The sequence below is a fragment of the Syzygium oleosum genome, unplaced genomic scaffold (assembly GCF_021117445.2).
Source record: "Syzygium oleosum isolate NSW1041296 unplaced genomic scaffold, Sole_v2.1 Sole_v2.05, whole genome shotgun sequence".
Taxonomy (NCBI): Eukaryota; Viridiplantae; Streptophyta; class Magnoliopsida; order Myrtales; family Myrtaceae; genus Syzygium; species Syzygium oleosum.
The window spans coordinates 12,242,050-12,266,137 of NW_026607489.1; the positions used below are offsets into that span (position 1 = coordinate 12,242,050).

Here is a 24,088-nt window from a genome sequence, read left to right on the forward strand (position 1 = left end):
AATTTCCTTTTTATTTCAAATCTATTGCTCGGACATTATTAGTAAATCAAAACTTTCATAGCCCTCGACGCTTCAAGATATAGTAGAATCCATTTACTTTCGATTTAAATTGGCGATCGATCATCTTATTGAATTTTTAATTAATAATTGAAACCATTGAGCTTATGATGATCACAACCTCGAAAAAATCCACGTAAGAGAGAGACACAAGGAATCAATGCCACAAGCAGCAAGTATAGTGATGACTTTTGAGAATCTATCAAGATTATTATTTATCTTGGCTAAGCAATGTTTATTATTATTATTATTATTTAAATATTGATCAAACTTCAGTTGTGCTTTCACTATTTTTTTTTTGGTCGAATGCTTTCACTATTTTAATAAGGAAGCAGACGTCGTGCATGCGCGTATACTAACGTGCAAAAGAGTGGAAATCTATTTAAATGTTCAAACTTCAGGTACAGAGAGTATACTACATGCCATCCACAACTGTCTAGCTTAAAATATATATTAGAATCTAGATAATCTTTTCAATTCGATTTTTTATTTCCCCAAAAAAGAAATTATTTGTAAACTAGTTTTAATTTACTCATATGCACACTCCATTTCTTCTTCACGCTCTTCCTGAATAATGGTTTAAAGTTGGGTTAATAATACAAAAAACTCCAAACCGATACATCTGTGATAAATTTATCAAAAACTAATTTTTTCACTACAAAAAACTCGAAACTTGTACACCTGTGATAAATTTACCCTTCGTTAGTTTTCGTTAAATTTTATCGTCAAATTGCTGAGTTAAATGGCACCAGTTTGGGGTTTTACCCTCCGTTTATCATGGGTGTATCAGTTTGTGTTTTTTGTGATATTAATCCTATTTAACGAAAACTAATAAAGTGTAAATTTATCATAAACGTGTCAATTTAGAGTTTTTTATGATAAAAAAATTAGTTTTGAGTAAATTTATCACAAATATACTAATTTAAGATTTTTCGTGATCAAAAAATTAATTTTGAACAAAATTGCTATCATTTTATTAGTTTAGAATTTTTCGTGATATTAATCCTTTTAAATTTTGTATCAAATTGTTAGATTGCTGAAAAAAAAAATTGTTTAAAGCAACCCACCAAATCGATCAATATCCTCTGCATCCAAAACAAATTGTCGTTTTGCTCTCATAGACAAAAATCAGAAAACTCCAAGAAAGCCCACACCCATTCCGATGATTCCCCTGCTTTAATGCTGAGCCTTACCATTGTTATCCTCGTGGACAAGACATCAGATCAGACACAGTGGAGAGAGCAGAGTGAATCAAAGAATAAAGTAAAGAGGCCCATAAAGTCAGGAGAGAAAGAGTGGATAAATATGAAGTGAAATGAAGAGTTGGACTATTGTATGTGCCAGCTAAAGTTGCCTTCTTCTTATGACTCAATTACACTTGGAACCGCTACAGGCAACTCTTCTGCCAATGTCATAAATACCCAGTTGGTTCGGCAAAGCACGGGAGACTTCGAGACCCTCAAAAAAAGGATTTCATCGTTCTCGCACTGGGTTCAGAGAAATATATAGGGAGGAGAGAGAACTGCAAGGAAAGCTCGACGAAAAAGTGAAGGGAAAGATGTTGGAAGGGAAGGCTTTGATTGAGGACACAGATATGCCCGTGAAGATGCAGATCCAAGCCATGGCCTGCGCTTCTCAAGCTTTGGATCTGTATGATGTCTTTGACTACAAATCCATCGCAGCCCACATAAAAAAGGTACTTCCTTTTCGTTTCCACAGGTTTTGCCATTTATTCAAGAGTGTTAGAAAGGTGAGAAGAGAGAGTTTTGGGCAGCTTTCTGTGTTTTCCTGGTTTTTTTCTTATCTTATTTTAAATTCTGGGTTTCCTGCGTGTGTGAAAATATGACAGGACTTTGATAGCAGATATGGGGGAGGATGGCAATGTGTGGTGGGCTCAAACTTTGGGTGTTTCTTCACTCATTCAAAAGGGACTTTCATATACTTCACTTTGGAGACCATCAGCTTCCTCATCTTCAAAGGGGCTTCTTCTTGAACCCTGTATGCTCATGCTTTAGCATCATATGAGAGCCTTGAGAGGGGGAGAAAGGTGCCATTGGCTCATAACTCTCGACGTGTCAAATAGCTTTAAGATTTTCCTTTTCTTTTTGTTACCTAGCTTCTTGGGAAAAAGAGAGAGAGCGAGAGCATAGAAAGAGATGGGCTTTAAATGCTTTCTGAACTTTTGGAGGGGCATCTGTGTTGTGCTTTTTGCATGTATCTCTGAGAAAAGAAAAGGATGATGGGTAGACCTTTCCTGATGATATTTTTCTGGGAAATGATCTTCACCCTGTCCAATTGATTTGCTTCAGCTACTGATAAAGTGTTGACGACGACGATGAAATGTCCATGGAGGAGGAAGCCACTTAAGATTGTTTGTGGCTGCTGATGAGCTGGCTTTAAGTTTCTTCGTAGCTTTTGGATAACTTATCTGATGTAAGGTAAGATGCGTTTCAATTCCACAAAAATCGGAACAAACCGAGACCCACCTCGCAAAGAAAGCGCTTTCTTTCTCTCTCTGTATGTGAGTATTTCATTTCTTTTTGGGAGGGGGGTACGAGGAACCTCGCAAATGCCTTCGAAGTTGTATAATGTTTAGAAGAAGCAAGGAAACACAATGAGACTTATGACAGCATTCACCCTCTAAACTGTTCATCAGCCCATTTTTAAGCACATTCCCAAACGTCTACATAGACAGTTTCTGCACATATAATTCAATATATTTTCGGTGTTATACAATAAAAGAAGCAGCAAGTACAATGTGTTTTCGGCTCTGGAGTTGCACTTGTCTTCAATCAACCTTGAATAACTACGAGGAATTGACTTATTCTCGGCGCCCAATTGGTATGACATATAAACATGAGATCATCTGCTTTGTCAGCCGTATCACAAAGATTTATGAAAGACTATTGAATTTTTAGCCTCCTTATGCTCTTGCAATTTCTTTTAATCGATACAGAACTACATTTGCACCAAGATTGAGGATTGTGTCGCGGCGGGATGGACTCTGAGCCTGACGGTTTCGGTACTTCCCTCCCCCATGGTTTTTGTCACAGCATTTCGAGGTTAGAACCATGCTTAAACTAAAGGGCATAATGCATTTGCAATATCCAAAAAACATAGGTCGACATCAATGTTCAGAAGAACCTATTAAGAGGTTTTTAGTCGGATCCTTGCCATGGTGCCACGATTTTCTTGGACTTCATCACGTGCATAGAGAGAAAGCATACACCCCAAGCTCATGCAATCAACAAAATAATGCCGAAATTCATCATCAGATAGGCGCATTGATCCTGTATACTCATAAGCCAAGAACAGAGTGATTTTAATTCTCTCCAATGCCCTGGAAAAGGGTAACTTTGACAGTCCATATTATCCTATGGACAGGACACACCATACATTGGCAATCAAAATCTATGTATGGGGACGATTGATGACTACCCTGATTTCAGCCGCACCATGTCCATTGTCAAAGCATTTTTCTGCAATAGAACATACTACTTTTGCAACTAGCGGTGGACAGAACGAGAAGACTCTTATTTGTTCCAACACCGAAGACAACTTACAGTTGCTCCAGGATCATTGGGACATGCTAGTCAGCGGTAAGAGCGCAAATGAAACAACCAAGTCAACATATCTACTAAAGCACTAATGGAGCCATAGTTTGCACCACCAATCATCCATGGTTGGAAAGCAAATGATAGTTTCCAGTCTTAAAAACGCTAAAAAGATGAAGATTACAGTATCGAAGCGAGGCGGTTCCTTTACCCCTGCAAGCATTTCTACCTCAATTTGCCAGGCTGAACAATCGATTATGGAGTGCCAGCTACATATAGAAGGCCTCAACAAATCTCAGTATCCACATACCTTTGACGGCAGTTAAACAACTGGAGTCAAAAGTGGTTTGTTCATGAAATGAGCTTCAAGGTTTCCAATGACAAGGTCAGCCATGGCGTTGCGAGTCTCCACCGTGGCACTCGCAACATGAGGCAAGAGAACGACATTCTCAAGCCCAAAAAGCTCTTCGGGCACTTCAGGCTCATGTTCAAACACATCAAGCCCAGCCCCACCCAATCGGCCTTCCACCAGCGCCGATACGAGCTCGGGTTCATCAACATGTGGGCCTCGACCAATGTTGATGAGAACACCCTTGGGGCCTAATGCATCGATGACCTCGCGGTTGATGATGTGGTGTGTCTCCGGCGTGAGAGGGCATGCAACAATTAGGATATGGCAATTGGAGGCCAGTTCAACTACACTAGGATAGTATTTGTATTTGCAATCTGGTTTCACTGTTCTGGAGCAGTAACTGATCGGACAGTCAAATGCTTCAGCTCTCTTGGCTATTGCTGTGCCTATCCTGCCCAATCCAATGATTCCAACTGTTTTTCCAGTGAACTGAAAGAAAATAAGTTCAAATATTACTCATGAACCCAGCAAATTATCTTCATTGCTCAAAAAGATCAAGAGATTATAAACACACAAAAGAAAAGGCATGATATGGAGAAACATTTTCACTTTAGATATTTAGATGACCTCGTGATTCCATTGGATTATCATAAACTTAAACACCCTAAATGATCAATCATTGAATGGAATGATGGAAATTTTTTTTACTTCTCTGTTTGAAGGAAAGCAATATTCCCTCGAACCTACTCCCATCATGCCAGTCCACAATAATATGCATATACATGAATTAGCTGTGCACATAGGGGCACCAGTGGTTAAATGCCCCTGAAACAGCACAGAAGCCTTGCATATTAAGTAAATGAACTCCACTTGCATAATTAATCAGCTTCCAACGGAAAAAATGTCCATATCATTTCAATTGAGAACTGAAATGACAAGGCCAAGTAATTTTGGTGAATCTCAATGAACCCTGAACATGAGCATATTGTGCCAGTCTCCACAAACTCCTAACCAATCCTTTTACAGCCCAAGGCAACACGTGCTCCAAGAAATTTTGAAGCTTGCATCTAACAGAATAAACTCAGAGAAGGGCCAAGCAATGTAATAAATGGTAAACAAACAAACATATTAGAGATAAGAGGCAAATCAACCAGACTCATCATCAACCAACTCCAGATAAGAGTATGTGGCTCGTGTATAAAGTAGTACCAGAAGTACCTAAAAAGTCAGCAGAAAGAAAAACAACTCAGGACCCAACAGAGAACACCAAATGACATCCAACCCAAAAGCATCAATATCTCTCAGCACTATGCAGCAAGCATTCCCCTGTAGTAAAAAGTGAGAAAAAATGGTATAGCATCGCTTGGGCCATTTCCACTATCTACACATGCAAATTTAATTCATAGTGCAGCAAACATTCCCACCCCAGCTTCTAGAAAGGCAAATGTGAAGTACCACGAGTTTGCCATGCTTGTGTTTTATATCTTCAACTTTTCATCATAGCAATGCTGAAATTCTCATCTTTTAGCGAGCCAGATCAACCCAAAAACATGTTTTCTTTTAAAACTTTTGCATCCCCCCGTTTCCTAAAGCAGCAGGGAAAAAAGAAAACTTTCTGCAGCTAAAAAATTGCAAACCCAATAGCATGACCCAAGTTCTTATCTTCCATATTTAACACAATCAAATTTGGACATTTTCTTTCAAGCCGCAAATTACCAAACAAAATTCCTTTCTTAGCGCTACGAATACGCGACCATCAATTACACACACCAAGAAACACAACAATCCGTCCCTTAAACATCACACCATCAGACTCAACCAAATAATCTACCACCCACATAAGAAATGCCGAATTTTCAATAAAAAAACGAACCTTGGTGGTCAACTTAAAGTCCCCCTTCTTCCACTCGCCACTCCTCACGTACTTATCGCTCGCGCAAATCCTCCTCAGCACGGCCAGGCACAGCCCGATCACCAGGTCCGCCACGTCCTCGGTCAACACATCGGGGGTGTTGGTCACCCTGATCCCCTTCTCCCGGCACTTCCCCAGGTCGATCTTGTCCAGCCCGACGCTGTAGCTGGCGACGATCTCCAGCTTGGGGAGGGCCTCGATCAGCTCGGCGTCGGCGCCGGCCGAGATGTTGCCGACGACGGCGCGGATGGAGCCGGAGTGCTCCTCGAGGAACTGGGTCCTCTGGGGGAACTGCCAGAACTCGAAGAGGCGGAAGCGCTTCTCGAGCTCCTGCTGGAGGTAGGGTAACATGGGGCAGGTCAGGAGGACGCCGATCGAGTCCATGGCCGATGTGGGTCGAAGCAAGTCCGGGTTTTTCCGGAGGATTGGGGCGTCTCGGCTTCTGGGTAGGCGGCGGATTCGGAGGAAGAGGGGAAGCGAAAGCGATTACGGCGTTTCCTCCTCCTCCTCCTGCTGCTGTATGGCTGGGAAGGTTTGCCGTTCTGTGGCTGGCTGCAGAGTTTAGTCTTGCGGTCTGCGCTCATCGGGCCTTGTGTGTGGGGGGGAGCGGCGGAGAGGATCACGACAAAAATGTCGACCGGCGATGCTGGCGTGGCATCGCGAGAGATTCTTGACTTGAACCGAAACATCCGACGTCGTTCCGGTAGCTTCTGTTTTCTTTCTTTTTCCAATATTTTTTTAAAATTTTTCGGGTTTTGTTCCTCACCTCGGGTCGGTCCAATTTCCTGGGCGGGCTCTCACGCCCCTATTGGCAAATATTATAGTACTTTTCAGAAGTTGATTTGTTAATAATTCCGATACGAGTCATACGACTACGACAATCGATTTGAGAAAATGGAAAAAAATTGATGGGATCCAGCTGAAATTACAGGTCCGATGTTCAGGGCGATCCAAACCTGACACCAACCCTATCATGCCTCGCCCTAGCTTGCCTGACAATTGTTATAAAACTCCAAGAAGGGAAAGTGACACAAATGGTCTCTGGATTTTGGGTTAATGTACAATGTGATTTATGGACTTTTAATTTGTTCGATGTGATCTCTGAACTATAGCTCAGTGTGCAATGTGGACTCTGAACTTTCAATTTGTTCAACGTAATCCATGGACTTTTAGTACATGTTCAATTTAGTTCTTGAATTTTATGAAAATGTTCAATATTCATGTAGTTCGAGAACTAAGTTAAACATGTACTAAAAGTTTAGGGACTACATTGTACACCAGGTCAAAGTTTATGGATCGTTTATGTCATTATCCCATCCAAAAAAATAATACAGACATTGACCTATATGAAAATTACAAATCCCTGAATTTTAACCTAATTTACAATGTGATCCCTGAACTTTTGATAAATGTTCAATCTAATCTCTGGACCTATATGAAAATATTCAATGTCAAAATTTAGGAGATCTTTATGTAATTATCCCTAAAACTTTCTTCAAAGAATAACTTAGCCTGTTAGGTTTGACTGTATGGGGGGAGCCACTTGAACTAATATAGCAGAATTGGACCGGGTCGAGCTACCTACCCGATTTGCTCGCCCGGGCTTGGGCAACCAATTCCGTTTTAAGCTCAGCTGGCCCAAAGCCCATCTAGACTTGGTCAATTTTATAATGGAAATATTTCTTTCTTTTAATCGAGTAAATTAAAATGAGGAATTTTACATCTGGCACTAGGTCCGATCCAATCTATAAACCCCATGAATGAGAGAACTCGAGGTGCAAATTGTAGGTTTAGAAAATAGATGACGCAAACAATGAATTGAGGAAATATATTGGCAATGCGGGTCGAAAAATTTTCTCCCGACTTTTTCTTTTGAAGTGATCCCGAAGCGAGTTTGGGGGCTGTTATGGTCGTGCCAAATTTCTTTTTCTCCGATGGATCTATAATACTAATAGTTTTAATTATAAAACGGGAAATCAAAATTATCTCACAGTCTTTTATTTAATCCCTCCTATGTATCTTTTTCACCTTCCCCATAATTGTTTTTAACAACCAAGTACCAAAATTGTCGGTGCTTCTAACAAAATTTATTTGTCTAACAAGAAAAATATATATTTAGTTGGAATGAAGATGAGTCCATACACTTGTGCATGATGTATACATGATGTATCCTCCTCCTCCTCCCACTTTCCTAAAATCAGAATATCATCCCTTCCCCCTTTGTTAGGCGCAAAGCTGTTCATCACTTCCCCCAAGTAGTGAAGGTTTGTTTTCACACGTCCGGTTTGTCTACCTAGCTAGATACTTTGTAGATTAAAAAAATCATTGTCCCGAATTGAATTAACATGGGATAATTATTTAGAAACTCCTAAACTTAGCATACGACAGCCAATTTAGTCATAAACCTTTCAATTGTACCAATTATATTAAACATTTTGACGATTTGCCAATTTAGTCCTAAACCATTCTTAGTATCAATTTGAGCCCTAAAACTTTTGAAATTTTGCTAATTCAGTCCTAAACCTATTATTTGGATATTTGGTCGAAAGGATTACATTGACAAGTAGTCAAAAAATTTAGGACTAAATTGATATAATTAAAATATTTAGGACTAAATTGACCTCCGTATAATAAGTTTAGGACCTTTTAAATAAGTTTTCCCGAATTTTTACTATTAATGTCTCAACAGTCTCGACGGTTGATATACCGAGCAACATTCGCGTGAACAATCAACAAATCGAGCTGCATTTGAGTAACCTTTACGAATACAAATGTGGCCATGAGGTCTTATTTTGCTCTCCCGGGGGGCCGTCGGCCAAACCCTTCTCTAAAGCTTTGGGAGAAACCTTCTTGAAGCATTCCTCAGTTGATGTCCTTTTCCAGAGAGAAGTCATCATCTTATTTTTAGGTGAGTTTATTATATCAAACTAAGCAGAGAAGAGGGGGTGGTCAGGCTTGCATGTCTTTGCCGGTTTCCTCTCGTGTCCTTAAAAATTGGGTTCCCCCCTATCAATAGAATGCGATGGAGAAACGTTCTCGAAAATACCAAATCCTAAAATTCACTGAAATTCATGCACCATCTCCTAAAAACATCCCAAAGCCTCCCCAACATGCACCCCACGTTCGAAGTCAAACACTAGAAAGGGAAAAAAAACACACCCCAAAAAATAATCAGGCAAATCATCTCCATTTCTTGTCAACTCTCCCCAGAAAATCCCAAGAATCTGGCCTCTCTGTCTCTCTCTCATCTCATCTCACCACACGTTGTGTCGGTCTTGGCCTCCTCCCCTAACTTGTCCCCCTCGCACAACTTGAGAAGTTGTTCATTCTTAAAAAAGGGTTTGACAATTTCCATGGTTGTGTTCTTCCTCAAACTCAACTCGACACCGCCCCCGTTGCTCGAAGTTCCCCAGCTCATCTTGATCCGAGGTTGCATTTCCACTGATTAAAGATGGTCAGGGCCATTGAGCAAGAGCAGGAGATATATAGGTACTCTAGGGTGTTCCATCACAAGGGGATGCGCGAAGCCACGGGCCTCCACGCCAGGACCATGAGCGTCGATCACCCCAATGGGGATTGGTCGCTCCACCGGACCAATGATAAGGTCGCCAAGTCGCGATTGTCCCGCGAAGACGGAAAGGACAAGCACCCTTCAGGTGAGTTTTGGAGATTAGGACTGCTGTTTTCCAGAAAAGATTCGCGCATTCGATTCGCAAATCACCATGATTCGAACTGTATGCCGAGTGAATTTTTTCATGAATTTCATTCTTGTTTCTTCAGACGTGGAACTGATGAAGGAAAGATTTGCCAAGCTGCTTTTGGGAGAGGACATGTCTGGTGGAGGCAAAGGTGTTTCTTCAGCTTTGGCATTGTCAAATGCCATCACCAATCTTGCAGGTAAATATGTTAGTTGGTTTCTCTTCCTTGTTCATCTTGCCACATTACGATCATAATCATCCCCAAGAATCAATGACAATGTAAAAATGAAGAATTCCAATAAACAAGCCAATGAATTTCCCTCCAATATTCTCGGTTCTGATATTTGTGATGCTCGAATGGTCTGATGTTGATCTGTTGAATGTGAAACAGCTTCTGTGTTTGGTGAGCAAAAAGGTCTAGAGCCAATGTCGCCCGACACAAGAGCAAGGTGGAAGAAGGAAATCGATTGGCTTTTATCAGTCACCGACCACATTGTCGAATTCGTTCCTTCTCAACAGAAAACGAACGGGATGAATATGGAGGTAACGATCACGATCTCTCTCACCCTCTCTTTCCACTTTCCCTCTGTCCCTAAACATATTAACCCAATGATATCCTTCTTTGTTCGGTTTGATAGATAATGGTGACGAAGCAGCGTACGGATCTGCACATGAACATCCCGGCGCTGCGCAAATTGGATGCCATGCTTATTGTAAGTAAAAAATAATTTGAAGGTTTCATATTGTCAATTATTCTATCTAGTACATTGACACCGATTACTATGGCGTTATGTGGTGCAGGATTGTCTAGACAACTTCAGGGACCAAAATGAGTTCTATTATGTCCCGAAAGATGATGACCAATCCGAGAAAAAGACGATGGATGACAAATGGTGGCTTCCTACGGTCAAAGTTCCTCCAGAGGGCCTCTCCGAAGCGTCGCGGAAATGGTTACAGTTCCAAAAGGATTCTGTGAATCAGGTGCTCAAAGCGGCCATGGCTATAAACGCGCAAGTTCTGTCCGAGATGGAAATTCCTGATAGCTACATCGAATCCCTACCTAAGGTAACTAATGCAGAGATATGTTGCTAGAGAAACTCAACATGATTAAGAAAGCACGACCCTGCATCGTTTTACTAATCCTCGCTGTTGCTTTTGATCTGAAGAATGGAAGGGTGAGCCTCGGAGATTTAATCTATAAGAGCATTACGGTGGACTTCTTCGACCCTGAGCAGTTCCTCTCTGCAATGGATTTAACGTCCGAGCACAAGATTCTGGACCTGAAGAACAGGATCGAGGCTTCAATTGTGATATGGAAGAGGAAGATGACCCACAAGGACGGGAAATCATCTTGGGGCTCGGCTGTGAGCATGGAGAAGAGAGAGCTCTTTGAGGAAAGAGCCGAGACCATCTTACTCCTCCTCAAGCAACAGTTCCCGGGACTTCCCCAGTCGGCGCTCGACATCAGCAAAATCCAATGTAACAGGGTAAAAATTCGACTACTTGTTTATCCGATGTGTTTATGCTTCCAAAATTATCATGACATCCGAATGATACTGATGACCTGATGGAGGTTGGTTTTACAGGATGTAGGTCAAGCTATTTTAGAGAGCTATTCAAGGGTACTTGAGAGCTTGGCTTTCACGGTCATGTCGAGGGTCGAAGATGTCCTACATGCCGACTATGTTGCACAAAATCCATCACAAGCAACGGCCAAGAAGAACGGGTTCAGAGATTCTTCCCCGGTCACGGAGTCAGAGAGTTTCTCCTCGCCACGGGAAGATATGGAGAACCTCGCTTCTCCGAGGACTCCGTCTTCGATGACCCTATCAGATTTTATGGGGTGGAGTTTGGATCAAGGAGACGCCAATTTGAAGGACCTAGGAGGCGATGAGCTGCCAAAAGACGGCGATGGAAAGCATACGAATAAATTTTTTAGTGTAGGGACGCCCAAGAAGTTTTCTTACATAGAAAAGCTTGAGCGCGCGGGGGGTCTAAGAAGCCCGACCGCACGACATTAGTGACAATAGTATGAAGAGAGAAGGTTAGGGAAAAGCACAGAGAAAAAAGAGAGACATCGGAGAGTAAATAGAACCGGCAATCTGTCTGTGTCAGGACCCTGAACGGGTTTGAGAGTAGCTATTAGTTTTCTTCTTCTTCTTCATGTAAATAGAGAAAAGCATACTACATGCTTGACTTTATGAGCAAAGCAGCTTTGTAACTTTGTGGCCTGCCTACTCAATGAACCCTTTTGTTTAGCTTTCGGATGTTTTCCTACGAGCGATCCGATCGGATCTCTTAACCATCGCCATCTGCAGGCTCAGCATGTGATAGTTCATGATTTATCTCCTAACTACAGTAACACGAGAGAGGTACGATAAACCTTCCCAAGTTATTGGCAATGGCTGCCTCTAGAATAACTTTATGCTAGATAGAGAAACTATCACAAGGCAATCTAACTGTTGTAATGTTGCAGAACTATAAACAGGAAGTAAAAACATTGGTTGGTGATGGCATAGAGAGAAGAGAAACCCTGTCATGATTAAACGTACCATGGCATTACATGTTACATATCAATGAGACGATTTTTAATAATCACATAAGGCGGCTTACGACTTTCAGAAGTGTACAAATGGATACATACACCAAAGAGACCGAAAGATCGAAACCTCGAATTGAAATCAGATCTTGCCGCGCGGCCCCAACTTTGGTGGGAGTTGTGGGCCCTTCTTGATTGGCAAGATGTCGCCCGAAACCGTGGCGCTGAAGTAAGCAAGGGTAGAACCGCCTGCCAGGATCAAGAACTTAAGCAGCAGGCCTCTCTTGGTGAATGGACCCACGAATGTCTCGAAGAATTTGCTCTGCAGTATCCGGGAACATGACATGAGCTTAATTACCCAATACATCCAAAGCTATATAAGTGAAGTGACGAAACATTACGAGACAGACACTCTGATCGCGACAACACCTCTTCAGCCTAAATGTGTAGTTTGCACACAAGATCAACTCGCTCTTAATAATGCCGTCATAAGGAAGTAGCACATTCTTCCCTTCTCTTGGGTGGGCTCTAGTGAACCGCCTATCCGAGAAATAGACTCATTATACGAGATCAAATCAATCATGTATCAAGAAACTGCTCAACTAACACTCTGTCCAGCAAGAAACACTAGTTCTCCTACGTTTCATGAACTTTTATTAGTTATGTCCGTCGCATCACCCCATTAGAACAAGTCTATTCGACGTGTTTTTACGCGAGAGAGACGCATTTGTCACCGGATGATCAACACCAGGACTATCCACTGATTATCTGACTCTTCTCAAGGATCATCATCATTTCGAAATTCCCCAACAGAAAACACGAAAGAGAATGAAGAGAAATCAATCAACTAGAGCGAGTAGAGACTCGAACCTGAAGAGGGTTGTATGGGGAAGCTGCATCGGATCCATACAAGTCCCACTGACCAGTGGTGTTGCCCAAATCTTCCAAGTCAAAGTACACGCTCTTGTCCCCATACTTGGCCACCACTCCACCACTCCTTCCATCATACATTACACGCGAGATAAATCTCTTTTTAATAAAGGGACACACACAAACAGATAAAAAGGATGAGGAACGTGCCTAACAACTGTGGACTTTTTTGAGCAAGTTCATTACTTGATGCTTCTGGGTCTGAAGCTCCGGCGAGCGGGCTTCACGTGGAGCTTCGTTCCGGCGAGGGAGCTCCCGCCGAGGCCCTTCACGGCGACCGGTTGAACAGCAGCTAAGGTTGCGAGTGACGACGCCATCTCCGTGCTCCTCCTTGATCTCGGTGTTTTTACATTCAGCTGGATCTTTATCAGCTGCTGAAGTCTCGGCTCGCCACGTGGCGGAGTCTACTTGTCGGAGAGAGATACACGAGGGCACCTCTGTGTGGTGCGGGGACGGTCGGAGGTGGATAAGCCTATCCATTTTGGCGATTCTTCCGTGATCCTAAAACCCGGCCCGCCCATTGATCGGATCCGAGATCCGCCTTGAGCCTTCGAACCCCTTATATGGGCCTTATGGTATAGGCCCATGCCTCTTTAATGGGCCTTTATTTTTTTGGTCGAATAGGCCAATATTGGATCATGTCCTGCAGGCCCATTTGGATAAAATTGAAAGAAGAAAACAAAAGATATTGAGATAATGACGCGAGTGGTAACTGAATTTTGATCCCACGTGCAATATGATCCATAAATTTTTAATTTGTTCAATATAATATCTGAACTTTAGCTTAATATTAAATATGATTTCTAAACTTTTTATTCGTTCAATATGATTCCTGGACTAGTCCCTAAACTATATAAAAATGTTTAGTGTAGTCCCTAAACTATTCAAGTTTAGGGACGATATTAGACAAATTAAAAATTTAGGGATCACATTGCATATTGAATTATTAAAATTTTAGGGATTATATTATATATTAGGCTAAAGTTCATGAACTATATTGAATAAATTAAAAATTTATAGACTAAATTGCATACTGGGATAAAATTGGGGGCGATTTGTGTGATTTTCCCAAAGGCATTCGAAGAGCGCCTCCGTCTTATCATCTTCTTCATCCAGTCTCGCTCTTACACTCAACCAACAACCATGTCTCACACCTCCTCTCTCCTCCACCCTCTCCACTCCCTCAAACTCTCCACCACCGCCACCGGCGCCGCCGCCGCTGCCGCCACCACCACCTTCCTCCATGGGACCACCCCGCTCTCTCTCCTCGCGAAGCCCGCCTCCCTCTCGCTCCCCGCGTCCCGCCCGCCCGTCACTTCCCTGCCCCCCATCCGGGCCATGCGCACCCTGCAGGGCCGCGTCGTCTGCGCCACCAGCGACAAGACCGTCGCCGTCGAGGTCACCCGCCTCGCCCCACACCCCAAGTACAAGCGCCGCGTGAGGAAGAAGAAGAAGTACCAGGCCCACGACCCCGAGAACCGGTTCAAGGTCGGCGACGTCGTCCAGCTCGAGAAGAGCCGCCCCATCAGCAAGACCAAGACCTTCCTCGCCGTCCCGATCGCCGCCAGGAACGTGAGGGCGGTGAGCAAGAGCGGCGGGGATGGGGATGGGGATGGGGATGGGGAGGGCGAGCTTGGCCTGCCGTTGGAGTCGCAGGGTCAGCAATAGGGTTGGAATTTGAGGTTCATTGTCGGAAATTCTCGCTGCTTAAGCATGAATTCTTTCTTTCCCTTTTTCCGAATTCCTGTTATCTGTAATGTGCTGAATTGTATTTCGACGAACTTCGTGATTGAGTATAGTGGAATTTGGATCTGAATTGAGCTGCGTAACGAGACGACTGAGCTAGACGCCATTTGGATGAGGTTTGAAATAAGGAGGTTCGGCGTCGACCACTTTTGTGTCTTCTTTTCACGGATGAAGTGGTGTTTGTCAAGGGGTTAGTGCCTGTTCGACCCACCTGGTGGCTTGAACTTGCAATGGCTAGATGCGTTCAGCTCCTTCAGGGAGAAAAGTGACGCAAGTGTTTGATGAAATGCCGATGAGACAGTGTTTGTAACCTGAATCGGATCAATCTTGTGATTTGGTCATTCGGTTTTCTTGTTTATGTGAGTGCTTAATCCGACCTAAGAATCGGAGACTCGTACAAAAACTTATGCGAGTCATTCCTTAAGACGTGTTCGCTATCTCTACAGAAGAATTGTATACATTGTTATTCCATAATGAAAGTGGAGTCACTGGCATAGTGTCCGCAGCGATGCAACTCGCAAATATGATATGCGTTGAGGAGTTATTATTTAGTACTGCTTTAATTTGTAGTGCTAATGTGCTGTTGTAGTTCATCAGAATGTGTGTTAGTGCATAGAAACCACTAGATTGCACTGTATCTTCTGACACTTCCAAAGCCAATGATGTTTCAGGATTGCGTATGGTAATGCAATTCCCTGTCATTGCAAAGCAGTAAGTAGACTGTTGATGATGCAGGGTTTGGATTAAGTAGCTTATCCTGCATAATATCCCTCAAGAAACCCTGAAAGAAAGGGTAAAAGATCCCTGAACCATACAATATCAACAGCAGTTATATACAGGAAGAATATAATGTTGTGCTGTTGATTCAACCGATCATAAATAACAAAACTTCTTCTTTCTCTCTTGCCCGCCAGTCACCACTTTCTGCTTAAAAACATGCTTAAAACCAAGCCAAGCCTTCCAATCCAACCAAAGAACAAATGAAAAGCCATTGCTTTTGAAACTGCTAATTTTTCTCCACCCTATTAGTTGTACAGTTGACTATCCCTATCTACTTAAATGAAACTTCAGTTATCAGCCATCCTCACATTGCAAGCTCGTTCTAATATTCCGCAATGTACAGGATATGAGAGTGTTGACAGACTCCACAGACTCCACAGTTAACTTGGCTGTGGGAGAGGTATTTGTTAGGATTTGAAAAGCTATTGTGAGCAGTGATCCTCCTTCCGAGCTCTTCTCCTCGTGCCTAGAGCTGATGACTAGAGGCCTCGACTCAAGCCCATCGGGCAGGATCGAGAAACCGGATGGCAGTGCGGCAATGTTGCTAGAGTCGCAGCCAGTCATCACTGCTTGCATTCCTGTGATGTCCACCGCAGCATAGACCACCATAGATTCGTAAGCATTTGTACAGCTATCCTGAAGTACCCACATGCTGTTGTCTTTAGATTTCATTGTCTGCAATTGCGAAGCAGATAATTCGAAGAATTAGAAACTAGCTGATCAACTCTTGATTAGGAACGAGCAGAACTAACTAAAGAAACTTACTTGGATGTTGACTGCATTGCCGCGATCTTGCCCTTTCGCTAAATTAGCAATGGACTGTACCGGGCTTCCACTCGACATGATATCCCACTGAAATTCACACAACAACAGTTTTAGTCAATTTATGCCTGACATTTCATGCATAGTTAGGTTAGATTTACAAAGGTTCTTGTGGTTAAACCTCGTTACGGCGAGCTTCATCTCTGAGGAAGTCAAACAATACGTGGGGCGAGACTGGCAATAGTACGGAGGAAACTGCGCATAGGATCACCCCTTGAGGCTCTCCGGGATCATTCAGATTCTTCCTCGAAGCCACCCTAATGTCCTCTCCCGTTTTACCTGGGACCTTGGTCCAGCTGTGAAAGCTCGATGCTCCGATGGCGTGACAAAAGCTCTGCGTCATCCTCTGTGCCAGCCTCAAAATGCTTTTCCTGCCTGCAAGTGTGGCAACACCTGCAAGAAAGTCTTGATTAACATTCTTACCCGCTAGGATCGGAGGTATCGACAGGAACGCAAGTGCGTTAATGCTTACCATTCGAATCTTTGGTGGGAACATTAGTCGCCATAAAGAAAACGAGCCGCTCGCACTGGAGTTGCAGCGTCGCCATCCAGTGCCTCGCGCCAAAGGCCAGGCCGCTGTTAACGATGGTACGGTACATGGGGTGAACGGTCGATTTCTGGCACTCCAAGTGCTCTACCCAGATCACCTGAAAATTTCATAACATCGTACGAAATCGTTCATATCTAGTCGGGGAAGCAACCAAAGTTTCATCTTCTAGCATCTGACACTCGACTATCACTGTAAATCGCACGGAGAAAGTAGGCGATAAATGCCCGATCTTTCCTTCTTACCTTACAATGGCCGTTGGATTTATCTTCAACGATGCAACCGGACGGGCGTTTCCTGCACTTCACGAGAGAGGCATCGATGTTGTCTTCGACTTTTTCGATGGAGACATCGACCAAAGCCCACTGCTCTGCGCTGAGCTGCTTGCAGTATCTGACGAAGTACACCTCCCTCGTGGGCACCATCGGTGTGAGCATCTGCAGCTCTGCAAACATCTGCAAAAACATTCGCTGTAAAAAACCAGGATCTCATCTCATCCTATCCTACCCAGCACTTTCTTCTCTTGGAAAATTCCTGAACACACAAGTCCACTACTGCTGACAAACAATTTTCTCGCAGCCTCTAGGCCCTGGGCAAAGGTCGTAATGAGAATGGAGAGGTGGAGAAAGATAGTCAAAGAGACTGATTTCTTCATGAGAAATTTTCTCCAAAGGGGCTTTGTTTTCTAGTCCCTATGCAGAAATTCATTTTCGAACTTCGGAGATTTTCAAAGGTGACTTTTGACCTTCAGTTGAGCTTGGTTGCAACAGGGGAAAAAGTTGATATGACCAATATTCACACCGGTGGCTGTTATTTATGTGACGGGACCACATGGAAAAAAGGACAGAAGGGAGAGTTGCATCTCATCATACGGTAAATGCCATGGTTTGATTGTGAAGATAACGTCTTGGGATCTCCATTGAAGAGAAATTGGCCCAACTGAGCTCAGGATCAGAAGAAAAGCAAAGTATGATTCTCTATATTTCCCACATGACTCACCAATTGCACGGCGCCGTTTCTGTTGGCGCCTTCACCGCTGCAAATGACATCCACGGTTGCTGCCTTCGAGATCATGGAAGGAAACATCTCCTTCCATTGATTCTACGTATGTATCGGATGAACCCAAGAACATAGAAAAAGAATATCAGTCAAAACGCTAGGGAAACAGAAAAAGAATGGAGGATCTTACTGCTGTATCGATGCATTACTCAGTTTTCATTTTAGTCATTCAAAACTAGGAAATCGTCGTCGGTGTAGTTGGCTTACCACGTCCAGGAAACTTTGCACTAGGCGGGGAAGGTCGACGAACACGACCCCGGTCTCTCTCGAGGCTTCGATAGATCTCTTGGGCCTGCCCTCGCTCGGGGCTTCGACCTTGAACTCCTTCATGTACTCGTCGTAATTGAGTATCTCGCGGCCGGTCTCGACGCTCCTAATCCAAAGCGGCTCTCCAGCAGTAGCCATCTTCTTGAGCTCTTCCATCGCTTGGTTCACCAACTCCATGATCCTCGACTTCTCGAGCCCGAAGATTCCGGTGTAAAAATCCAAGGAGCTCCTGTTCTCTTGGTCATTCCCGGCCGAGCACGAAGGCGACGCCGTCCCCGGAGAGTACTTTCCTAGAGCTGCTCGGAGCTTCTCGACCTATAAGTGCGAGAATATACAGAAGATGGGCTCAAAATGTTAAGGAAGATGCGCAAATTGCATTGATCCGTAGAGAATTCGACAACCAAAAGGCGGAAAATTTCCAAACCTCGGCTTTTAGTCGAGCATTTTCGATTCGCAGTTGCTGCTCCTGAGTTGTCAAGGCGGTGTCTCTGCTTGTGGTGGCTGAGCCACAATTGGGGCAGCAAGACTTCTGGATGGTCTCTCTCATGACTTTGTTCTCATCTCTGAGCTTCTCCATTTCTGTTTTCAGCAGAGAATTCTCATGGCGCTCTTGAATTGCCTGCATTTTTGTTATTGCCATTTCCAAAGTCCCATCACAAGAGAGAAAAATTACCAAAAATGAAAGCTTTCATTTGATCTTGTAAGGACCCCTACAAAATCGAACACTAAAACAACCTTGAGAACAATGACAATTAGACACGAAGTTTCGAAAAACCCAACATTCTCCAACGAATGAAATTGATCAAAATGGGCACTCTGTGCCCGTCATCGAGAATCGATTGAGATGGACCTAATTGGAAGAGAAAATTACGATGGTACGAACCTTAAGTTGCGTTCTGCGGTTCTGGAACCAGAACTTGACTTGCCTAGGAGCGAGTCCTAGCTGTTTGCTCAATTGTTGCCTTTGCTTTTCGTCTGGATGTGGCGACTCCTTGAACAACCTATTAAAAATTTCCCCATCAAATGCATGTTAACTTAATGAAAGATGAATTCAAAGCTAATTTTGTGATCCAAGTGTCTGCACAAATACCCAATGAGCTTGAACCTCTATATATATATATATAAGTACAAATCTCGGTGGCAATCGTACTCAGAAGCAATAGAAAAAAAAAATGGTCAGTGCATGCTGCATCGCCATAGCTATTGAGGACCTTTCTCAAACAAAGAACAAAAGCAGGTCAAGAACTGCTCTTTTGGTTTTCCGTTAGTTCCCAGAAAAAGCATGCATGCACGTCGCTAACTTTTTTTTTTCCTTTTTTTTCTTATAAGAAGCTTTCCGGGTATGCATACGTATATATGTATGGTACAGGACTACACGGTAAAGTACTATACATTTTACACGCTAATCAATGAGTCTTAGACAGTGTCATTTCCCAGTCTTATATTGGAGAGTCTCGAGACAATCAAAAACTTGAGCATCATTGTACGACCAACTACATAAATTTATTGCCTAGAACATGCAGAAACATTTATTATCGACAATTTCATATTAAGGCGTTAAACCATTTGTTATGCTCTTGATTGATCCTTATGATCCTAGTGTTCTTTTTATTCTATATACCACACGTATTGGAGTATAGGAAAACTGTACACATACGCTTCCATTTCGCGGATCTGCTCGGCCGTGTGGCGGTGGTACTTCTTCCGCTTCTTCTTCTTGCTCTTGTCGCCGTCGCCGCCGCCGTCCTCTTCGTTGTCCCCGTCCGGATCGAACTCGTCATCCGATCTGGACCTGGCGGGGCCCGAGTTCTCGCTGCTGATCTCAACCGTGTCCTCCCTCCTCCCTCCTCCTCCTCCTCCTCCGCTCCCCTCGTCCCCCTCCTCCACGTCCATGCTGGCCGAGGCCGCCGCCGCCGCCCCCGCATCTCGAAAAATCCCGGCCTAACCCAACAGAAAATCACAACCAATACAATCGAACAGCAAAAGAAGAAGCACCAGCAGCAGCAAGACATGCGCAAGCTGAAGATGAATGCGAAAGAGAGAGAGAAAGAGAGAGAGAGAGAGAGAGAGAGAGAGGTGTTACGAGGCTGAGAGAGAGAGCGGGAGAGGCGAAGAAGTCCTTGGTGCGAGAGGTGGGGGGATTGTTATTCGACATGTCGACGACGCCCATGGCAGTCTCGAGGGAGAATATGTTGTGGGAAGGGGGGTGGTGGTTTTTGTTTTATGGAGGAGGCAACATGTTAGACAACACCAATGGTGGAGGCGATGAACATTCGTTGTGCTCGAGAGAGAGAGAGAGGGAGAGCGAGAAGGGTGTGGGGTCTGACAGATTTAAGGATATAAAACAAAACGAAGTGGAGGGCTTTCCTTTCTCTCTTCCTTCCTTCCTTCTTTACTCTTCTGCTTCGCTCATGTCTGACACAGAGAGAGAGAGAGAGAGAGAGAGAGAGAGAGAGAGAGAGAGAGAGGGCTGTTAGGAGTTGACTGTTAGATATTTAGGGAACAGCTGAGAAAGAGAGGGAGGAGAAGAGGGGAAGAAGAGGACATGCAACTAACTTTAAGCGGTTGAATCTCACAACTACAACGGTATTTTCAGTTCGATTTTTCCCCCGCCCTTTGTTTTCGTGGCTCCGAGGCTTTGGGCTACTCGGCTTCGGCTAAGGTAGGTTTGGATTGGTATGAAAATAATGACTTCTTGAGTATTCCTGGCCAAATGTGTGGGCTAAGGACCGTATTCTTAGGGTGTGTTTGGTAATCATTTTATTTTCGAAAATAATTTCTGCACAGAAATAATTCTTTTTTATTTCATTTTCGAAAATAATTTCTAAATATTTGAAGGCGTTTTGTAACTGCCCAAAATTTATATTCTTGGAATAGAAAAGGACCAGAAATGCGTTTGGTAACCGCACAAAATTTCTTTTTATTAATAATATTTTGAATTTTTTAATATTTCTTTGTCTTTTTTTTCCTTTTTTTTTCTTCTTCTTCCCCTTCCTTGGCCCATGGCCAAGTCGCCGGCGCCGACGACCGGCCACAGGCCAGGGCCGGCCAGGGCTGGACCCTCGCCGCCACTCTCGCCAGATCCGGCTAGGGAGGCCCTCACCGACCCTGGCCTGTGGCCGGTGGCTGGCAGTCTGCGACCAGCCACGGGCTAGGAAGAAAACCAAGAAGAAGAAGAAGAAAAAAAAATTTCTTTTCCACTTTTTATTCTTGTTCCCAAAATCAAGAAGCAGCTTTTTGCTTCTTGTTCCCAAAAATTTCTTTTCCACTTTTTTTGCTTCTTGATTCTGTTTCAAAACTGATTCTGAGAATAAATTTATGCAAATTTGTGCCCGAAAATAAAAAATTTACCAAACGGATTTATGTTCTTTTTTTGTTCTTGGAACAAAAGAATAGATCAGTCACTATTTGGTAAGTTATCAAACACACCCTTAGATGCCTTGAGTTCCTGTCATCGCATGCGGCAATTGCGTCCACCCTAAAATATAAGGCCATAAGGTAGTTATGAAGATATTTCCATCACCTTTCAGGACTGATTGAGTAATTTTCTCTTTTGTGAAATTTTATAGCGGATATTGTAGAGCAAAGAACATAAACCTTGCCTAACTACATGATCTATGCAATTGGACTAGATTCTCTCTTCATCACACGCAAGGGAAAATAATCCAACCAGCTCTAAACCTATCGTATAGATACCAATTTAATCCTAAATTTTTCAATTTTGTTAATTTAGTCTTAAACCCTTGCCAAAATGATGTGGCGGTCAAGTTATTACCGGTCGTCGTACGTGGCACACTGCCTCGTTAGCAATTTATTGTGAAAATTGACCGGAGGGACTCAATTTCACACGAAGGTTCAAGAGTAAATTGAAAAAATTGACAAATTTAGGATTAAACCGGCATCCGTACAATATACTAGGATTGACCGGATAATTTCCCTAATTGCGCAAACTGTTCTAAGACCAAAAGAAAACTTTTTCCATTAGCAAAGAGGGTGACTACTTTAGGGTGCAATAGACGTAGGGGCAAACTTCCCCCTAACGTAGCTTGTACTGTGGATGTGTAAGATTCTCTCAGGACATAATTGATCTAAGCCTCTCAGATTTCAACTCAAAAGTTTACTTGTCCTCTACTCTTGAAATACCTCATGGTCCTCATCTTCTCGTTATAACTAAACAGAAGGTCAGACTTTTGAATCGATAAAGTCCTATCAATGCATACTTTTCGTATCGGTAATTGCCCAAGAATGGAGTAAAGTCAGCCCGCTGATTCAGCTGAGAAGAAAGAAAACCTGAAGGGTATCGCCAAAATATCTCCAAACGACACCTCTGGGGGAGATTCGATGTCAAATTTGTTAATGCATTTATGCTTCGTATTGTGACACTTCGAAAGACCAGTGCGTTCGCATATCTCGAGCTCCTCTTGTCGGATTTAACAGTTGAAACCGTAAATCCAATTGATTTGTTCGATATTTGATTGCGAATGCTACAGCACTTGATCTGGTCTAAGATTTCGAAAGGCTGGTAAATGAACTTAATCAAACTAAAAATCAGGATTATAACCCTTGATGATTGACCATAAGGAATTGTAATAATAAAACGAGGAAGGGAACTTGGAAAATCCTTCAGGCCATCCAAGCTGCTTCGGAGTGTAATGGATAGCTATTAACCATCTTTGAACTGTGTTATTTGACGTAGTTTACCAAGAGAGACCAGTAGTTTACCAAAGAGAGACCAGTGGATCGTAATATGGGGATTATTTAACTTCAAGTTGAAGCAATTTTTCCCTCGATTTCCGACGAAAACATTTGCGCGGACAACATCTTTCTCACAGGTGATGATTCTTTCCCTATCGAAGGCGGCTTTCGGCATTCTTTTCTTTTCAGCTGAAGCAACCTTTGAACGCATTGCTGCTTAGATGCTGCTTATTGTCTTTTGCCCCCACTTATTCAAACCTAATGGTCATAACGCTCCTGTACATGCACGACTCCTAACATCAACCTGAACTATATATCGCCGCCTCAAAACATGCTCGAAGCAATCGCCCGTGCTTCTCGATACCGTACCACCGCGACGGATTCCTTTAACTTTACTTTGAAGATCAACCATCAGAGAGATGCGGGTCAATCTTCCCCGACAGCAATCGCTTTACGCTTTTGAAGATGATTCAGTGAAGATATACATTAATCATCTATCTACATACAAATCAGCAAAAGTTTTCTACATTGCACTGGTGCAGAATATTCAATGTCTAAACCCAACGTGATTTGCTTTGAACAATGGCTAATCCAAGAATTATCTCCATTCAACTGATGACAATCCCTTTGTTTTTTTGTCCTCCTTCCTGTTATGTCTGCTAGGCTGCTGCTTCACGTATGAGTCTATGACAATTGCAGGACGAAGGATGAAAAATAAACAAGAACGTGAATATTCAATGTCTAAACCCAACGTGATTTGCTTTGAACAATGGATAATCCAAGAATTATCTCCACTAAACTGATGACAGTCCTTTTGTTTTTTTGTTCTCCTTCCTGTTATGTCTGCTAGGCTGCTTCACGTATGAGTCTAGGACAATTGCAAGACGAAGGATGAAAAATAAACAAGAACGTGAATAGAGTCAGCTGCAGCGGCAGCTCAATGCCCACAGCCGAGCCGGCATTGACAAGCAGCTCGTGGGTGTAGTTTTGACAGAAAGGTCAAGATTGACCGATGCATTGTAGTGTGTGAAACCGTGTGGCCTCCAGTTGGATGGCTATTTATTTATATTTCTTCCTGTCTTTATATCATTTAAAGGGTTGAAAGAAGTGAATGCAATTGATGGGTTTGC

At 43.1% G+C, this 24,088-nt stretch overlaps 6 protein-coding genes across 6 annotated transcripts; 3 read left to right on the top strand and 3 right to left on the bottom strand.

Annotated features, from left to right (window-relative positions):
* The first annotated feature begins 1,311 nt into the window (after positions 1 to 1,311).
* Positions 1,312 to 2,390, top strand: LOC115678265 (uncharacterized). The gene is made up of 2 exons (XM_030601610.2): positions 1,312 to 1,753; positions 1,907 to 2,390. Exons 1-2 carry the CDS (start codon positions 1,616 to 1,618, stop codon positions 2,048 to 2,050), a joined length of 282 nt encoding a protein of 93 aa, XP_030457470.1. The 5' UTR covers positions 1,312 to 1,615; the 3' UTR covers positions 2,051 to 2,390.
* A 1,267-nt stretch (positions 2,391 to 3,657) lies between these two features.
* On the bottom strand, positions 3,658 to 6,446 carry LOC115678402 (glyoxylate/hydroxypyruvate/pyruvate reductase 2KGR). The gene is made up of 2 exons (XM_030601789.2): positions 5,837 to 6,446; positions 3,658 to 4,452 (listed from the first exon to the last, which is right to left on the bottom strand). The coding sequence occupies exons 1-2, from the start codon at positions 6,257 to 6,259 to the stop codon at positions 3,934 to 3,936; spliced, it is 942 nt and encodes a 313-aa protein (XP_030457649.1). The 5' UTR covers positions 6,260 to 6,446; the 3' UTR covers positions 3,658 to 3,933.
* A 2,573-nt stretch (positions 6,447 to 9,019) lies between these two features.
* LOC115678465 (rop guanine nucleotide exchange factor 12) lies at positions 9,020 to 11,831 on the top strand. Its single transcript, XM_030601870.2, has 7 exons — positions 9,020 to 9,531; positions 9,656 to 9,772; positions 9,965 to 10,116; positions 10,212 to 10,286; positions 10,375 to 10,638; positions 10,740 to 11,060; positions 11,160 to 11,831. Exons 1-7 carry the CDS (start codon positions 9,327 to 9,329, stop codon positions 11,592 to 11,594), a joined length of 1,569 nt encoding a protein of 522 aa, XP_030457730.1. The 5' UTR covers positions 9,020 to 9,326; the 3' UTR covers positions 11,595 to 11,831.
* A 258-nt stretch (positions 11,832 to 12,089) lies between these two features.
* On the bottom strand, positions 12,090 to 13,397 carry LOC115678463 (photosystem I reaction center subunit VI-1, chloroplastic-like). The gene is made up of 3 exons (XM_030601869.2): positions 13,229 to 13,397; positions 12,983 to 13,109; positions 12,090 to 12,434 (listed from the first exon to the last, which is right to left on the bottom strand). The coding sequence occupies exons 1-3, from the start codon at positions 13,357 to 13,359 to the stop codon at positions 12,255 to 12,257; spliced, it is 438 nt and encodes a 145-aa protein (XP_030457729.1). The 5' UTR covers positions 13,360 to 13,397; the 3' UTR covers positions 12,090 to 12,254.
* Positions 13,398 to 14,148: 751 nt separating this feature from the next.
* LOC115678462 (30S ribosomal protein S17, chloroplastic) lies at positions 14,149 to 14,871 on the top strand. The gene has a single exon (XM_030601868.2). The coding sequence runs from the start codon at positions 14,186 to 14,188 to the stop codon at positions 14,708 to 14,710; it is 525 nt and encodes a 174-aa protein (XP_030457728.1). The 5' UTR covers positions 14,149 to 14,185; the 3' UTR covers positions 14,711 to 14,871.
* A 729-nt stretch (positions 14,872 to 15,600) lies between these two features.
* Positions 15,601 to 20,571, bottom strand: LOC115678461 (homeobox-leucine zipper protein GLABRA 2). Its single transcript, XM_030601867.2, has 11 exons — positions 20,347 to 20,571; positions 19,921 to 20,204; positions 19,147 to 19,264; positions 18,688 to 18,882; positions 18,204 to 18,578; positions 17,937 to 18,038; positions 17,183 to 17,392; positions 16,863 to 17,037; positions 16,512 to 16,783; positions 16,334 to 16,420; positions 15,601 to 16,243 (listed from the first exon to the last, which is right to left on the bottom strand). Exons 1-11 carry the CDS (start codon positions 20,431 to 20,433, stop codon positions 15,863 to 15,865), a joined length of 2,286 nt encoding a protein of 761 aa, XP_030457727.1. The 5' UTR covers positions 20,434 to 20,571; the 3' UTR covers positions 15,601 to 15,862.
* Positions 20,572 to 24,088: the final 3,517 nt, after the last annotated feature.